The sequence below is a fragment of the Orycteropus afer genome, unplaced genomic scaffold (assembly GCF_000298275.1).
Source record: "Orycteropus afer afer isolate SDZICR_OR568_19922 unplaced genomic scaffold, OryAfe1.0 scaffold00043, whole genome shotgun sequence".
NCBI classification, from domain to species: domain Eukaryota; kingdom Metazoa; phylum Chordata; class Mammalia; order Tubulidentata; family Orycteropodidae; genus Orycteropus; species Orycteropus afer.
The window spans coordinates 5,262,279-5,281,526 of NW_006921630.1; the positions used below are offsets into that span (position 1 = coordinate 5,262,279).

A 19,248-nucleotide genomic window follows, 5' to 3' on the forward strand; every position below is an offset into this window, starting at 1 on the left:
AGATTAGAGGCGGCTTGACATTGGAATTCCACTGGCATTCATTATCTGGCATTAAGGCTCTGTCTTTTAAAATAATCCCAGATCTAAGATGCAATTATTGGTCTCCTCTCTTCTGGAGCAAAGAAGAGTGAGGAAAAAGTCATTTGGAAAGAATTAGTCCAAAGATACCATGGACCAGAACTTAAGCCTTCATGACCCTGAGACCAGGATAACTAGATGGTGCCCGGCTACCAATGCTAACCACTCCAAAAGGGATCAGAATTGGAGATCTTAGGTAGAGTGGGAGGAAAAATGTGGAACAAAATTCAAAAACACAAAAATGACCAGAGTTACTGGTTGGATGGAGATTGGTGGAACACCAGCGACTAATGCCGTTATTCTTTGGGCCTGGAAATGGCCTCACTTGTGTGGACTGGCTCTCAGACCAACAATAGAAAGACCTAAAAGCAAAACACCTACCCCAAGGAGATGCATCCCTTAGATCAATCAGCCATGAGACATCGGAGGGGCAGCATTCACACAGAGGGACAACTGGACAGACAGGAATGCATAGATAAGAAGGGGACAGGGTAGGGGTAATCACAGGGACGGGAGGGAGAGTTTTTTTTTTAATTGTTTTTATTGTAATCCGCCATGAAATCAAAAGTGCATGAACTGTTGTGAGTAAATCTAATCTGTTTTGCCTATCTGCACCCAAATCACAATTAAAAAAAAAACAAAACAAAAAAACCCTGGTGGTGGCAGTTAGGTGCCAGCTCGTCGCCGGAAGCCTTGCGTTCAAGGCACTTTCGGAGTCCGTGAGGACGCCCGATTAGATATTTTTATATTGCCATTGAACCTGTGCTGTAAATTAAAACACTTCGAAACTACGGGAGATTGTAGAAGTTTGTTGCTGTTATTTCCCTTCTCTGCCGGCACCGCCTAAGACAACCCCTATGAATGGTTGCTAGGGGTCCGGGTCCTGGGTTTCTATGACGACACACGAGCATTCCAGGAAGAGGCGAGGCGAGCTATTGCCTGGCGGGGAAGACAATTTGCGGGTGTGGATTGAAGGTTTCCGGTTCCCGTCACTTCAGATTCGGAAATGGTGGTCACTCTGCCGGACCCCTGAGTCAGAAAAGCTGGGCGTGCACCAGGGCGCAGTCAGACCTTCCTAGAGCGAGCGGCACCGTAGGTGGTGTGCGCGACCTAGGAGTAGGGTGCTGCGAGCGAGCCTTTCCGGGCCTGGGCCTTGACCCGGACGCACTTACAGGCTTCATAGATATGTCAGGTGACTTGAGTGAGCGCCTAAGTCTCCCGAAAGAAGAAAAACCGGTGTTGGATAAGTTCTGAATCCCAGTATTAATTTAAGCACTTAATCTTTTTTGTTCCCTGCAGGACAATATGGCGTTCATGCAAAGTCCCATTACGGCGCTTATTTGTTTCTAGGCTACCTTTTCAGAAAAATATTTTAAAATTAACTAAATAAGAAAGACATTGTTTATTATGTCTCTCCCTAAAACGCCTTCCACTTTGCTTAACGGCGCGTCAACGCCTGAAGGCAAAAAATTAAAAGTATCTGCTTCCAAGGAAGAGACAAGAGGTAAATTTCTTCAAAGATCCCACCAACATAAGTAATCATGGCTATAGACGGAAGTCACAGTTAAGATTTAAGATTTCTCTGATCTTAAATTTCAGAATGCCTTCATTAAATGTTTCTAACACGTTGGTTTAAATAAAATCAAAAGCCGTTTTTTTTTTTTTAAGGTAATTTTATTTATCAGTCCTGTTTTAACAACTCTTGGGCTGTGATTTACTTTTTTTTTTTCCCCCCAAAAAATGTTGCTGAGTTTTAGTCTTAAATTCTCTCTATACACCTGATTCTATGCCAGAGAAACACTTTTTGGTACCTGGTTTCCGACATTAAGGAACTTTTAAATGGAAAGAATGCCAGATGCAATCTAGTATAAGCACCCAATTTAGATCAGGTTTTAGTAATTTTTCCAAATGAGATTAATTCCTTACTTAAGGTTTTAATTCATATACAGATAATTGCTGATCTGTACTAGAGAAAGAATCACCTAGACTTGTCACTACCCCTACTATGCTGAGGCTTTCTCCAACCTCATCTTATTTTTAGGGGAGATCTACTAAAACTTCTCTCTCCTTCCCTCCTTTTTTTCTCCCTGTTTTCAAGTTGATTCCTACTGTTCTGGTTACCTAAGTGCCACTCTGACAAAAATATACCGCAAATGGGATGGCCTTCACAAATAGGAGTTCATTCTCTTAGTTTAGTGGCTTTAAGTCTGAGTTCAAAGTGCCAGGCTCTAGGGGGTGGGTGAAAGCCTCTCAGCCCTGGGCTTCAGCTCTGCCTCCAGCACCAGTCCCCTTGGAGCTAGAGGTGTTTCTTCACTCAGACAGCTGCTGGCTGCTGAGGCTGACAAACCCAAGATTGACAAGTAAAAAGGCACAGTCCTGATGTTACCAAACCACACGGCAGACCATTAATTCAAGTCCATTGTAAGTCCCAAGGTCGGCAGAGCATGGCAGGCTGCTGAACAATGACACAGCTACAGGCAGGGTCCAAGTGTGCCATAAGCTGGAGACCATTCCCCAAGGCTTCTCCTTATATACAGGAAGCAGATTCCTCCATGGAGATGATTACTATTCTCATCATAGGGAATACTATATCAAGCTGCCCTGCCATTCAACCAGGTCCAGCCAAGTTGACACACAAACTGAACTTCTACACAGACTCATAGTGACACCCACTGGGATTCTGAAGTGGTAAATCTTTACGGAAGAAGATTGCCCAGTCTTGCTTCCATAGAGTGGCTGGTGGGTTTGAACCATCAACCTTCTGGTTAGCAGTCAGATGTCTTAGGCACTGTGCTACCAGACCTCCTTTCTCTAGAGACAGAGACTTGGTAATGTGGATCTTAGAAGTTTTAATGGTGATCATAGTGTGATACTTTCTTACAGAAATTAATATAAGCCATAGTGTGGGAGGGGCATAGATTAGTGAAGAGTCCTTGAAGAGCAACTCTACTTGACCTACTTTGTAGGAGGCCTTTTCCTGTATTAACCCTACCTTTATAACTTTTCTGCCCTTGTCAAGCTTTGTACTGTTCTTACTTCAGCAATTTGCTCACATCATCTCACCTTACCTGGAATGTCTTGTCTTTATTTCTAGCTATCCCAATTCTTCTCTTAACTTTAGAGATCCTTTCCACTGTATAAATGCCAAAACTTAATGCAACCATTCTCTCCTTTGAACATGCATAGAAAAATTACTAAATAATTTGACAGTTTTGAGGAGTGGAGCTTTCTTTAGTCATTTTCACATCATAGAGGATTTTCATGTGTGTGTGTGTGTGTATCTCCACTGCCACTGAGTCAGTCCCAGCTTACAGTGACCCTATAGGACAGAGTGGAACTGCCTCATAGGGTTTCCAGTGCTGTAAATCTTTACAGAAGCAGACCACATCATTTTCCCATGGAGCAGCTGATGAGTTTGAACTGCTGACCTTTTGGTTAGTAGCCAAATGCTTTAACCACTGTGCTAATATATAGATACATGTGTGTGTGTGTGCATGTGTGTGTATATATATACACATACATATACATATATATATATATACATATATATGCATATATATATATACATATATATGTATATATATCACCATCATGAAATCGATTCAACTCAGTGACCCCTGTTGGGTTTTCAAGGCTGTAAATCTTTATGGAAGTAGATTGCCCATCTTTCTTCCATGGAGCAGCTAATGGGTTTTGAGCCACTGACCTAGTTAGCAGCCGAATGGCTTATCCACTATGTCACCAGAGCTGCTTATATATATATATTTATTTCCCACCCCCTCATCATTTTAAGCGTATTCTAATTGAGTGAGTAAAGTGAGTTTAATTTTTAACTTTGCATTTGGAATAATGGAAGTTCATCTTTGTACCTGAGTTTTTGAACCCATGTCTGATGTGTGAGTAGGGCTGGGAATGTGTTCATTTGTCTTGACTAGATGATCATCTCTGTTTAAAATATTGTTTGTTACTATTCTTGTCATCTAGAAGCAGTGTTCCTCTCTGTTAGAAACATAGATGGAGTGGATGAGGTGGTCTGGGAACTCTCCAAAAAACTACAGTAAGGTCTTTTCTTTCCCATTACTTTCTCAGGACTTCCTGAACTGAGAGAGAAAAATAATATGGTGGATCATTCAAAACCCCTTCCTCCTTCCCTCCAGAATGAATTCATACCTCAGGAAATTCTTCTTTCTCTGACCTCTGCAGCCAATGCTGGTGCTTGTCCTGAAAACTTACTGCCTCCTATGAAAAGTAAAACTCCAAAGGTTTGTACATGTATATATGTAAAATACTTGGGAACAATCATCTTTTTTATACTAATTTAAATAAGGAGTTAGTGAGCATATATTATATATTCCAGATAGTCTTAAAAACATATTTTTGACATTTCTTAGATTGAAAACTAAAATCTTTTGCATGAATATATGTTTCCAAGGCAAATGCTTGAGTATAAACTGGTTTTATGTGGATTTGCCAACATGATTGTTGTTGTAGTTGCTATAGAGTCAAGTCGATTCTGACTCATGGTGACCCCATGTTTGCAGAGTAGAACTACTCTATAGGGTTTTCAAGGCTGTGACCTTTCAGAAACAGGTTGACAGGCTGTCTTCCAAGGTGCCTTTGTGATGGGTTTGAACTACCAACCTTTTGGTTAGTAGTTGAAGGCTTAACTTGTGACACCAGGGCTCCTTCCACAAATCATTAGTCATCATTTATATTCACTTACTGTTGATGTTTTTCTTTTACTATAGAACTGTTCTACTATCAATCTTTCTACTAATATGGAATAAGAATTTTACTCTTTTTTTCTGTAAAGTATCCAAATGCCCTTAATGTAAATACTCAAAACTATTAAAAATAGATTTCAATTGATTAGAGCGCCCTCTGCTGTGTATTCGTGTGTTTTTGCTTTTTCCTAGGGTAGCCTTCTGCGCCCTGTAGACCATGTCTGGCATCACCCTGTTCGAAGGAACAAGTTCAAATACCTGATTGACCATCCCGTCTCCCTAACAGGAGCTGGAAGGTAAAGGAGGAGGATAGTGGGGGAACAGTCAGATGAAAATAGTAAGGAAGGAAATGTTATGTAATTTTCTTATTATATATGAGTTTTTGAGAGGGGAAGGATTGGAGAAATTATAGAAGTGTAGATTTTAATTTGAGGTATCTTTCATGAATCAGAATACAGTCTGAAGGGGGAAAAGGACCACCTTCTTGCATATGAGTATTATCAGTAGGATGGCAGTAAATGCTGGCTCCTCATACTTCTGGTTTGCTTAAGTTTGTTTGCATGCCTTTGTGTACTTGACCCTATACTTTCCTTTCCCTTGTTGTACTAAAAGGGACAAGATCACACAGGTCAGATGGCTTTGTCTTTTATCTGTATGTGTATCTTTTTTTTTTTTGCATACATCTGAGATGAAAGAGTAAGGTAATGTAGCTTCACAGTGTGGAAAACCTTCAGTAACAAGTACATAATTCCTGGTTCTCTTCAAAGTGAACACTTAGCCTGTTTCAGATCAAATCATCAAATACCATTTGTTGTTTTTATATCATTCCTAAAATTCCTATTCTAAATGTCAGCATTTGCTCTAGGAAGATTGTGAACTGATCATTTTTTAAGTAAGACCATGTATCAGTTTACTTCCTGCATGCCCCTTTCTTTAAATACCACTTCTTCTGAAAGAAATGTTTAAATTTAGCTTACTTTGGTAGGCAATTAATCTTTCTGAAGTTCCCATCTGAGAAAAGGGAATAATAAGACACTTGCTCCATTTTCTTGTACCTCCCAAGGATATTTTAAAGCACAAATGAGAGAGTAGATGGATACAAGAGCACTTATAAAACTATAAAATGCTACTTAATTATAAGATGGTATTACTCAGCTATGTCTCAGTGCTAGAAAAAGTGGCATAAACTTGGTTTAGGGGCTTTAGTGTCATAAAATATCTGTGTATTTTATCCCTTCAGATCATGGTTATGATGATTAATAGTAATAAATTATAGTTATGAGATAGTTGAAGTACTTTGAAAAAATAATTACCTACATATGAATGTGGCAATAAATTGTCATGAAAATTTTAATGTCAAATGAATTCCGACTTGGAATAGTTAAATGTGAAGATCCGTGTTGTGGTAGGCATAATAATGTTCCCCCTAGCCCCCAAGATATCTATACCATAATCCCCAAAAACTGTGCATAGATTACTGTACATGGCAGAAGGGACTTTGCAGATGTGATTAAGGTGAAGGATCTTGAGATTATCCTGAATTTTCATTTTGGGCCCGGTCTAATCACGAGTCTATAAAAGTAGAAAAGGAAGGCAGAAGAGAGGGTCCCAGAGATGGGATGAAAAAAAGGAGAGATGTGAAATTTGAGAAGGACTGGACCTGCTGTTGCTGGCTTTGAAGATGGAGAAAGGAGGCCATTAGCCAAGGAATGTAGGTGGCCTGTAGCAGCTGGAAATAGCCCTGAACTTACAATAGCAAGAGAACAAGGATCTCAGTCCTACAATCATAAGAAACTGAGTTCTGCTAACAACCCAAAAGATGAGGGAAATGGATCCTCCCTTAGGATACCCAGAAAGGAATATAGTCAGCCTGGTTAGACCCATGTTGGACTTCTGACCTACTGAACTGTAACATAATAAATTTGTGTTGTTTTAAGGTATTAACTTTGGGTTGATTTGTTATCGCAGCAACAGAAAACTAATACATGCACAATTAGTAGGATAGTTTACAAGAAGTGACTAGTCCAGCAACCTCAGTTTTCTTTGCACAACACAGCAATAAAATAAGAAACAACCAAACAGATATCCTCTGAGTGATATTTTTGAGGGCTCTATCAGTCATTTCAATGCTAGAAATAAAACACTCTAGATTTTTTAAACAGGAAAGAATTGAATTCAGAAAGTTAGGTGCTGAGAAGTTGTTGGAAGGGCTAAAGAACAGGTGAGGCAGTGCCTTTGGAGTTAAATCTCAGGACAGGTGGAACTGACCCTCTAGGGAAGCTACTGTTTCTGAGGCTGCCACAGGAGGCATGAGCTCAAAAGTATATCCTTTAAATAGGCATTCATTCAAAGAAAATATATGAATGGCCATTGAACACATAAAAAGATGCTCAACATCATTAGTCATTAAGGCAGTGAAAATCAAAATTGCTTCATGACCACTAGGATAACCATAATAAAAAAGATACACAAACCTTGGTGACAATGCAGAGAAATTAGAATCATGCATTGCTGGTAGGAATGTAAAATGGTACAGCCCCTTTGGAAAACAGTGGTGGCCCCTCAAAAAATTAAACATAAATTACTATGTGACCTAGCGATTCCACTCCTATGTATATACCCAAGAGAATTAAAAATATATATCCACACAAAAGTTTGTACATGAATATTCATAGTGGTATTATTTATAATACCAAAAAGTAGAAACAACCCATCAGCTGATCAGTGGATAAACAAAATGCAATATATCCATACCCAAACCAAAAACCAGTTTGCATGGAGTTAGTTGTGACCCATTGTGGCCCTGTGTGTGTCATCTTGGAACTGGGCTCCATAGGGTTTCTAATGGCTGTGACCTTTTGGAAGTAGATTGCCAGGATTTTCTTCTAAACCATCTCTGGGTGAATTTGAACAATAAATACTCAACCATAAAAAGAATGAAGTACATATGTGCTGTAACATGGAGGAATCTCAGAAATACTATGCTAGGTGAAAGAATGTAAACACAAAAGGCTACATAGTGTTTGATTCCGTTTACATGCAGTAATCCAGAATCACAGTAGCAGAAAGCAGATTACTGGTTGCCAGGTGTTGGGGTAAGGGAGCAATGAGGAGTGACCGCTAATGGATAAGGAGTCTCTTTTTAGGGTGATAAAAATGTTCTGTAATTAGATATTGGTGACAGTTGCACAATATCATATATTAACTCTGTTAATATATGAAAAAATACTTAATTTTACCCTATAAAAAGGCAAATTATTTCATTATTTTTATTGAATTACAATGCAGTAAAAACATATACTCCCTTAGCTGTGATTCAGGGATCAGAAAGCGGAACTCAAGAAGCTGTCACTGCTGTTGCTGGCACTGTACTACCTCTCCAAACCTGGATAGCTGGAGGATGGATTCTGGAACGCTACTTTAGAAAAATCACATTCCTATGATGTTTCTTGAAGAGTTAGCTAAAACATAGCAGGAAAAATGGCTTCTGCCTCACATCTACCCCCAAACCTTGCAAGAGAGTAAATTCACAATCAGAACTCTGGCTGCAAAGGAGTCTGGGAAAGTACTTTCCAACCTCTCCTATCCAAAAGAGGGTATCCAGTACACACACGAAGGCCTATTGCTAGCCAGCACTGTGTTAGGAAGATAACCAGAGAGTCCTCAAGAGTCTTGTAGTTTCATAAATCACATTATCAAGAAAAGATTATATATTATATATATTCTGTTTTAAAAGGCTAAAAAATTTATAATCTGTTTTAGAAAGACAAAGTTTTATTGCTTTAAAATTACACTTCAGTTATTTGGATAAACAACCTCCCTGAAATAACCTCATTCCCTGTAAGTGAATATCTTTATATAAAAGACATGCTTATTTGTGCACATAACTCAGCCATGGTAGCTCTGGTGCTGTAGTGCCTAAGGCTTCTGGACTGCTAACCAGAAGGCTGGCGGTTCAAACCCATCAGCCACTCCTCAGAAGTAAGGTTGGGCAATCTACTTCTGTAGTGATACCTCCTTGGAAACCCAAAGAGGGGCCGCTATGAGTCAGATCTGACTTGACGGCAGTGTGTTTCATTTTTTTGTAACTCAGCCATTGATGTTATAAAGATAAATTTGAGATCAGTTTGATAGTCCGAGGGCTAGAGAAAGGGATGAAGAATAAAAGGCTAATAAAATCCAGTTTTTATGTTATAGGTAAAAATCAAAAGAATACAATGCTGCTACACGTAAGGTCACCATAAGTTGGAGCTGTCTCAGTGGCAGCCAATAACAACAAAATAATGAAAGTTCTTTTATTTCTCTTTTAAAAATACAGATTTTTCCAGAAAAGTGGAACAGCCTTACAAGAATTTTATTAAGAAATCAAACATATCTATAACTATTTTTAATGACAAATATTATTCCAATGAATAAAGCATGCCTGTTTTCCCTAAAAATAAGATACCTAATAATTCAATAATAGAAATACTCCTAAAATAACTCTTTGAGAAAATTTCAATGGCAGTTACCAAGGCAATACTTCCTTTAGAAAAGTGTATGTATGCATATATGTATATATGTGTTAAGAGCTCCGGTAACGTAGTGCCTAAGGAATTTGACTGCTAACCAGAAGACTGGCAGTTCAAACCCACCAGCCACTCCTCGGAAGGAAGGTTGGGCAATCTACTTCCATAGTGATACTGCCTTGGAAACCCAAGGAGGGGCGTCATTATGAGTCGGATCTGACTCTACAGCAATGTATTTGGTTTGTGTTTGGTTTATGTATGTATTAAACAATTCATTATTTTTGATTACCAAAACAAAGTTATATTGGCCAACTTCTCAAGCATTTATTGGTATTATAAAAACTAATCACCCACCATCCCTAGAACAGCTTTTAAGATCTTTGTGATTTTCTCAAACTTGTAATAGGGAGAAAGAGAGCAGTATAGTCACGAAGCATCGAAATTAAAGATTTAAGCTGTTTCCCTTGTACATATTAAAAAAAGCCAGAATGACATAGTATATCACATTCAAAGCAAAAAAGTGGTTTTTGCTTGTGATATATACATGATTTATGGTCATCTCATCCCATTGCCATTAGGTCAATAACAGCTCATCGCAACCCTGTAGGACAGAGTAGAACTCCCTCATATTGTCTCCAAGGTGTAATCTTTATGGGAGAAGACTGCCACATCTTTCTGTTGTGGTGTGGCTGGTCGGTTCAAACCACTGACCTTTCAGTTAGCAACTGAGTGCTTAACCATTGTGCCACCAGAGCTATTTACAGTCAAGGTTGTAGATTTCATGATCCTCCTGGGACACAAGAATTGGCCTGTTGCCAACATCAATTTGTACATCACATTAGCTGCCCAGATGACATTGCCTTCAAATCATGCCACCTCCCTCCATTTTGTCATACTGCAAACATTATGGTCATTCTAAAAGGCAGGTTTACAGTGTCACTCTGATATAAGTGATAAACCATTAAAACTCTTAGAAGAAAACAGATAAATCTTTATGAGCTAGGTTTTGTCAGTGAATTCTTAGATATGCCACTAAAAGCACAAGCAATAAAATTAATAATAGATAAATTGGACTTCAAGGTTAAAAACTTAAGTGTATCAAAGGACATTATCAAGAAAGTGAAAAGACAATCTACATAATGGGAGACATATTTGGAAATCATATATCTGATAATTTAATATCTAGAACATGCAAATAACTCTTAAAATTCAACAACAAAAAGCCCAATTTATTTATTTTTTAAAAATTTTCATTGTGATTTTGGTGAAAGTTTACAGAGCAAATTCATTTTTCATACAACAGTTCATACATATTTTGTTTCATAACATTGACTGCAATTCCCCCCAATGTAACAGCTCTCTTCCCACTTCCTTCCTGTAGTTAGTTACTACCCTGTGTCCTTTCCTATGCATTATTGCTCCCTGAGCTATCTCCCTGTGCAAATACAGCCCTTCACTCTCCCATGCTTATCGTTCTAAGGAGTGTATCTACCTGACGTAAATGTTTACCCTATATGCCTGTCTGTTGTTTGGCTGGAAGCCATGGAAGTGAGTTCAGTTCCAGACCTGAAGGATAACAGGGACCATAGTCTTGTGGGGCTTACCAGGCTCTATCAGACCAGTAAACCTGGTCTTTTGTTATGATCTTGAGTTTTGTTCTGCATTATTCTCCGACTCTATCCAGGATCTCCTGCACTGATCTCTTTCCGAGTGGTTGACAGTGGTTGTCAGGCACCATAGGCACCATCTACTTCTGGTAGCAATTTTTTTTTTGCTCTGGACGAGGAGAGACCCATCATTGCATCTAGATGACCATTTGCAAGCTTTTAAGACCCCAGCTGCTACTCACCAAAGTAGGATGTAGAACAATGTTTTTGTGTAGTTGTTGTTGTTAGGTGCTGTTGAGTCATCTCTGACTCATAGCAACCCTATGTACAACAGAACAAAATACTGCCCACTCCTGTGCCAGCCCTACAATCCTTGCTATACCTAAGCCTCTCGTTGCAGCCACTGTGTCTATTCATCTTGTTGAGGATCTTCCCCTTTTTTGTTGACCCTCCACGTTACCAAGCATGATATCCTTCTCTAGGGAATGGTCCCTTCTGACAACAAGACCAAAGTAGGTGAGAGGAAGTCTGGCCATTATCGCTTCCAAGGAGCTTTGTGGCTGCAATTCTTTCAGGACACATTTGTTAGTTCTCCTGGCAGTCCATGGTGCTTTTAGTATTCTTTGTCAACACCACACTCACAAGGATCGACTCTTTTTCAGTCTTCCTTATTCATTGTCCAGCTCTCACATGCGTAAGAGGCAATTGAAAATACCATGGCTTGGGTTAGGCACACCTTAGTCTTCAAGGAAATATCTTTGCTTTTCAGCACTTGAAAAAGATCTTTTGCAACAGATTTGCCTAGTGTAATACGTTGTCTCATGTCTTAATTGCTGCTTCCATTGGTGTTGATTATAGAACCGAGTAATATGAAGTCTTTGATAACTTCAAACTTTTCTCCATTTATCATGATGCTGCTTACTGGTCCAGCTATGAGGATTTTTTTTTTTCTTTATATTGAGATGTAATCCATACTGCATACTATAGTCTTCAGTCTTCATCAGTAAGTGTTTCAAGTCATCCTCACTTTCAGCAAGCAAAGTTGTATTGTCTGCATATCACAGGTTAATAAGTCTTCCTCCAATCCTGATGCCATATAGTCCAACTTCTCGGATTATTTGCTCAGCATACAGATTGAATAAGTATAGTGAAACGATACAACCCTGACAGACTCCCTTCCTGATTTTAAACCATGCAGTATCCCCTTGTTCTGTTCAAATGGCAGCCTCCTGGTCTATGTACAGGTTCCTCATGAGTACAATAAGTGTTCTGGAATTCTCATTTTTCTCAATGTTATCCATAATTTGTTGTGATCCACATAATTGAATGCTTTTGCATCATCGATAAAACACAAGAAAACATCTTTCTGTATTCTTTGCTTTGAGCCAAGATCCATCTGACATCAGCAGCGATATCCCTTGTTCCATGTCTTCTTCTGAATCCAGCTGGCACTTCTGGAAGTTCTCTGCCAATATACCACTGCAATCGTTTTTGAATTATCTTCAGTAAGATTTTACTTGTGTGCAATATTAATGATATTGTTTGATAATTTCCACATTCTAGGGGATCACCTTTCTTTGGAATGGGTACAAATATGGATCTCTTCCAGTCAGTTGGCCAGGTAGTTCTCTTCCAGATCCCTTGGCATACCCAAGTGAGTGCCTCCAGTGGGACATCCATTTGTTGAAACATCTCAATGGGTATTCTGTCAATTTCTGGAGCCTTGTTTTTCACCAATTCCTTCAGTGCAGCTTCAACTTCTTCCTTCGATACCATCAGTTCTTGATCATATGCCACCTCCTGAAATGAATGAACATCAGCCAGTTCTTTTTTGTGCAGTGACTCTGTCTATTCCTTCTATCTTCTTTTGATGTTTCCTGCATCAGTCAATATTTTGCCCATAGAATCTTTCAGTATTGTAACTCAAGGCTTGAATTGTTTTCTTCAGTTCTTTCACCTTGAGAAATGCCGAGTGTCTTCTTCCCTTTTTGTTTCCTAACTCCAGGTTTTTGCACATTTCATCATCATAATTGATTTTGTCTTCTTGAACTGCTCTTTGAAATATTCTGTTTAGCTCTTTTATCTTGTCATTTCTTCCATTTGCTTTATTTGGCTACTCTGCATTCAGGGGCAAGTTTCAGAGTCTCTTCTGACATCCATGTTGGTCTTTTCTTCCTTTCCAGTCTTTTTAATGACCTTTTGCTTTGTTCATGGATGATGTTCTTTATGTCATCTCACAGTTCCTCTGGTTTTCAGTCATTAGTGTTCAATGCATCAAATCTATTCTTTAGATGGTCTCTAAATTCAGGAAGGATATAATCAAGTTATATTTTGGCTCTCATGGACTTGTTTTAATTGTCTTCAACTTCAAGTTGAACTTGCATATGAGCAGTTGATGGTCTGTTCCACAATCAGCTCCTGGCCTGGTTTTGGCTGAAGATATTGACCTTCTCCATCGCCTCTTGCCACAAATGTAGTCAGTCTGATCCTGTGTACTCCATCTGGCAAAGTCCATGTGTATAGCCACCGTTTGTGTTCTTGAAAATAGGTATAGGTGCAATAAGTAAGTTGTTAGTCCTGTAAAATTGTATCATGCAATCTCCAGGGTTATTTCTATCATGAAGCTCACACTTTCCAACTGCCGGTGATTTTTCTTTGTTTCCAACTTTTGCATTCCAGTCACCAGTGATAATTAACATGACTTGATTGCATGTTCAGTCAATTTCTGACTGCAGAAGTTGATAAAATCTTCAATTTCCTCATCTTTGGCTTTGGTGGTTGGTGCGTAAATTTGAATAATAGTAGTATTAATAGTAGGTCTTCCCTGTAGGCATATGGATATTATCCTATCACTGACAGCATTGTATTTCAGAATAGATCTTGAAACATCCTTTGTGATGATGAATGACACACAATTCCTCTTCCATTTGTCATTCCCAGCATAGTAGATCATATGGTTATCTGATTCAAAATGGCCAAAACAAGTCCATTTCAGCTCACTAATGCCTAGTATATCAATGTTTATGTGTTCCATTTCATTTTTGAGAATTTCTAATTTTCCTAGATTCATACTTGGTACATTCCATGTTTCGATCATTAGTGGATGTTTGTATCTGTTTCTTCTCATTTTGAATCATGCTACATCAGCAAATGGAGGTCCTGAAAGCTTTACTCCACCCACATCATTAAGGTCAGTTCTACTCTGAGGAGGCAGCTCTTTCCCAGTCGTATTTTGAGTGCCCTCCAACCTGGGGGCTCATCTTCCAGCACTATATTGGACAATATTTCAGAGATATTCATAAAGTTTTCTAATAATATATCAGACAGTGTTTCACTGCTAGTCATAAAGTTTTCACTGGCCAATTCCTTTTTTTCTTTTTAATGCATTTTATTGAAATATAATTTATGTACAGTAAAATACACAAAACTAAAGTGACATGGGTCAATGCATTTTTTGGGGGGGGGGGAATGTTCCTTCCCCTCCCTTCCCACCCCTGGCAACCAACAAAGAAAGTTTCCCTCCATATGTAAACCTTTCCTTGACCCTCCACAATAACGAACTAATACTATATTTGTCCTTCTGTGATTGACTTATGTCACTCAGCATAATGTCCTCCAAGTTCATCCATATTATGTGGTGTTTTGCAGAATCTACATTATTCTTTAGTGCTGCATAGCATTCCATTATGTGTATGTAACATAGTTTGGTCATCCACTCTTCTGCTTTAAATCTTAGATGTAAGTCCTTTGCCAGATATGTAATTATCAGCAAATATGAATTTGTTACTGTCATTTTTGTTATGTGCTTTTTCGTGGTGTTGATTTCTTTGTTCCATATAATTTTCTATGCTGAGCTCATTTTGTTTGTGAATGATGTTATCACTTCCTTCGTTGCTAATGTTTTAGTATTTACTGAATATTTATGCTGGTCCTCTTTTTTATTTTGATGTGAAGGCTTATCATTTTTCTTTGAGGTTACCCTGTGATTTATAGTTTTCTTCCCAAGTTTAGAACAGTCTGTTCTATCCTGTAGTTGTCTTGACTTCCCTACCATCAAGAAGTTCTATAATGACACAGATTTTTCCCTCTTTTTGGTTTGTAGTTGTCCTCATTTGTCAACTGATGTCTCTGGTTCCCTGTTTACAATCTTGTAGGCTTATTTACTTTGGATACTTCCATAGCTGGGTTGGTTTCTGGGTTATATCATCATGTGTGTTAATGGTCAATTGTTGTTGGCTGTTGTTGCTTCTCTGTCCAAAGGGCTCCCTTTAGCATCTCTTGTAAGATTGGTCTGGTTTGAACAAATTCCCTTAATTTCAGCTTATCTGGAAATGTCCTAATTTCACCATCATATTTGAGAGACAGTTTTGCTGGGTACATGATTCTTGGTTAGAAATTTTTCTTTTTCAGGGTTTTATATATACCATCCCATTCTCTTCTCACCTGCATGGTTTCTGCTGAGAAATCCAAGTTTAGTCTTCTTGGTTGCCCCTTGTAGGTAACTTTTTGTTTTTTCTGTGCTGCTCTGATGATTCTTTCTTTGTCTTTGGTTTTGGTGGATTTGATGATGGTATGTCTGAGTGACTTTCTTTTGGGGTCTGTTCGTTGGACCTCCTGAATGGATATATTCTCATCTTTCATTGTACCAGGAAAATTCTCTTCCAACAAATCTTCAATAATTTTTTCTGTGGTTTTATTTGTCTCTTCCTGTTCTGGAATTCCTATTACATGTAGGTTATTCCTTTTGATGGTATCCTGCATGAACCTTAGGCTTTCTTCATTTTGTTTTGACCTTTTTTCTTTTTTATCCCTTTCCAAAGAAGTGTTCAGGTATTTGCCTTCAATCTCCCTAATTCTGTCTTCCATGGATTCAGTTCCTCTCCTTTGCCCATTCAATGTCTTATCTATTTCTCAAATTTTAGTATTAATCTTCTGTATTTCTGTGTATTTTGTATCATTTCTAATTTTTCATGTATCTTTTCAATTTGTTCTTGTATTGTCTTTCGAAATTGTTCTAGGGTTTTCTCTGTGTTTTCCTTGATCTGCCTCTCAATTCATTGAAGATACCTAAATATAATTCTTTTGACTTCTTTATCAGGGAGTTCCAGTGCTGCATCTTCCTTGGGGATGTGTTTTGGGTCTGTATCCTGGTCCCTTATTTCTCCTGCTTTATCTTGCTTCTTTGTGTGGACTGTGATGCTCTGTTGTCTCCAAGGCATTGTGATGTTTTTGTATTTATATTTAATTGGTCAGTGTGTGTTGGAGTGACTTGCTCACAATTTTAGTTTTCTTTGTATGTTATCTATGCAAACAGGGTACTGTGCTCCTCTATTCGCTAGTGGACAGCACTTACACACTCACCACCTGTCTCCTTTCCTGTTGTCACCCTCTCAGATGTCCCTGCCAACCTTGGCAAACAGAGCCTATTCTTAGATCCCTAGAATCCAAATGAGAATGCTATCACTTTAAAATCCAAAATGGTTGCCACTTGTAAAGATTCAAAATGATTGTGCCCTCAGTCGCTTTAAATATCCAAAATGGCCACTGTTTGTAAACATTCAAAATGGCTGCACCCTTGGTCACTTTAAATATCCAAAATGGCCACCACTTGTAAACATTCAAAATGGCTGCACCCTTGGTCACTTTAAATATCCAAAATCGTTGCTGCATGTAAACAATCAAAATGGCTGCAGCTTCCAGACAGCAGAAAGTCCACAGCTCAGGTAGTCTCCCTCCTTGCTGCTTCCCTTCCTAGTAATAGGCCACCAGTGCAGTTGTTCCTACAGCCCTTGGTGACCAGGGCTGATCTTTAGGTCAATTCTCAGGTCCCAACACCACTTGGAAGTATTCAGGCTGTTGGTCCTGTCAGAGTAGCTGACAGTCTGCATCTCCAAACGTCTCTGTACTCACTGTTTTCATTCCTGTTTTTCCACTAGTTGGTGCCTAATCCACTTCTGTATAGTTCCTTTCAAAGCTCAGAGTTCCAAGGTTATCTTCTGTATCTCTGCCAATTGGTTTTTTCTTTTCTTTGTTGAAAAGGGTGTGTGTCGCTTGTCTGCGTGTTCCTCCATCTTACTGGAATTCCTCACTGGCTAGTTCTTTGAGAAGTGGATGGCCTGTTCCTTCTTCCGAGTCTGTCTTAGTGTAGAAGCTGAGCTGAAACCTGTCCACTATGGGTAACCCTATTGGCATTTCAAACACCAGTGGCATAGCTTCCAGCTTCACAGCAACATGCAATCCACCACAGTACGACAAACTGGTAGACAAGTTCGTCTCCCTTAGCTGTTCCAAACCACTGTGCTCCCACTTCTTGGCCTCCAGTAGCCGTTCCAGCCTGCTGCTGGCTCCTGCTTCCTGTCCTGCCCTATATAGTATGTTATGCTGGTTGAGCTTGATGTGCTCTGCAAGCATGGTCCTGAGTCCACAGGTCCAGCATCTCTCTCCATCAGGGTGGTTGACTGTGCCTAAGAAGTTGTCATAACTTTGCCCCCTGTTTGTAGTTGTTGTTGTTGTTATGTGCTGTTGAGTCAGACCCTGTTAGGTCTAGTTATATCAGCATTCTTAGAGATCATACAAACACGTATGTAGAAATATTGTCTGCCAACCTTATATATGGTCATGGGTATAATCCATTTTGCCTAGACATACATGATCAATCATCCTGTCTACCCACGTATATACCCATAGATTAATGTTTGTTATCACTGATAACACAGTATTGTATATGTAAAAGGGTTTATCTTTGTTGTCTGTACCTCTTGTGCACCTCTCTGTGTCTGCCTTTTCCTTAATGCTACTCTGTTAGTCACTTGCTTTTGCTATATTGCCTTTTCTCTCACCCAAATCAATAGTGGGCAAAGGAGTTTAATTGGCATTTCTCCAAAGAAGAAATGGCTAATAGATATGTGAAAAAATGCTCAGTGTCATTACTAATCAGGGAAATTCAGTTCAGTTAAGATACTACTTCTCATTCATTAGGGTGGCTATTACCAGAAAAATAGAAAATACCAAGTGTTGGTAAGGATGTGGAGAAATTGGAACCCTCGTGTATTACTGGTGGTGCAGTCACAGTGCAAAACAGTTTGGCAGTTTCACAAAAAATTAAATGTTGATTTAATTTGGCCCAGCATATCCCACTCCTAGGTATATACCCAAAAGACTTAAAAGCAGGGATTCATACCAGTGTTCATTTAAGTGTTACTCACAGAAATAAACATTACTTACAAAAGCCATTTGTGAGCCATTACTCACCAAAAAAACCCCAGGTGTCCATCAATAGATGAATAGATAAACAAACTGTATTACACCTACTCCTCACTTATTGGGAGCTCTGGTGGCATAGTGCGTAAGGCATTTGACTGCTAACCAGAAGTCTGGCGGTTCAAACCCACCAGCCACTCCTAGGAAAGAAGGTTGGGCAATCTACTTCTGTAGTGATGTTGCCTCAGACCCAAGGAGGGGTTGCTATGAGTTGGATCCAGTGCAACACGGCAGTGCGTATCCTCACTTATTGATATAATTAGGTTCCAAAGACATGATCATGATGTGAAGTTGGCATTATGTGAGAGTCAAGGATGTGCACTGTTACAGCACATTGGGCACCCCTGGTGCATCTCAGAATGCATGTAGTATGCACTCTCCTCTTTGTCACCACACCTTCCCCACTGCCATGGAGCCCACTGGGGTTAGGAGTGATAGAATTGGTGGTTAGATGTTGCCTCCTACCCACCCTCATCAGGGAAACTGCTTATCCTCTGCTCACCATGTTCTGCTACCCACCCTGGGCGAATACTCCACTTGTCCTCCACCTGCCCTGGCCCTGTAGCTCCATGTGGCCCTTTGCCTTTCTTCCACTTTCCACCCTCTCCACCAACCTTCCTGGCACTTTTGGGCCCTTGCCCAGCTTCCCCTTGCCTGCCTGTGACTTCATATAGTTCTACTGTCACCCCAAGCCATCTGTAACGAGAGTGATACATCACAGGAGAACAGGAGGTGTCCCATGGCTGGTTGGCTGCTGTTCCATGTGTGCCTCAGTTGTGGCTAGGGCTTCCAGTATATGACTGAGGTGGCCCACAGAGGATGCCCAAGGCCTGACCACAGCCTCATGTGGGGCCCAGACCATCAGAGGCACTATCTAAGAATTTTTAATTTTATTTTGATTTGGGTGAAGATTTACAGAGTAAATTCACTTTTCATACAGCAGTTCACATATCCTTTGTCTCATGTCATTGACCAAAATTTACAGTGCAACAGCTCCCCTCCCACTTCCTCCCCATAGTTACCTCTTCCCAGGTGTCCATCCCTCCATACTCTTTTGCGCCCTGAGCTGTC

The 19,248-nt window shown here is 39.5% G+C and overlaps 1 protein-coding gene across 1 annotated transcript in view; it reads left to right on the forward strand.

The window, feature by feature from the left end:
• Positions 1–1,485: 1,485 nt before the first annotated feature.
• The window catches only part of AXDND1 (axonemal dynein light chain domain containing 1), a gene marked incomplete at its 3' end in the record, with an annotated part of 381,147 nt that continues 363,384 nt past the window's right edge, over positions 1,486–19,248 (forward strand). Inside the window, 3 exon segments of the mRNA XM_007937629.1 lie at positions 1,486–1,582; positions 4,168–4,340; positions 4,995–5,098. Coding sequence (XP_007935820.1) covers positions 1,486–1,582; positions 4,168–4,340; positions 4,995–5,098 — 374 coding nt within the window.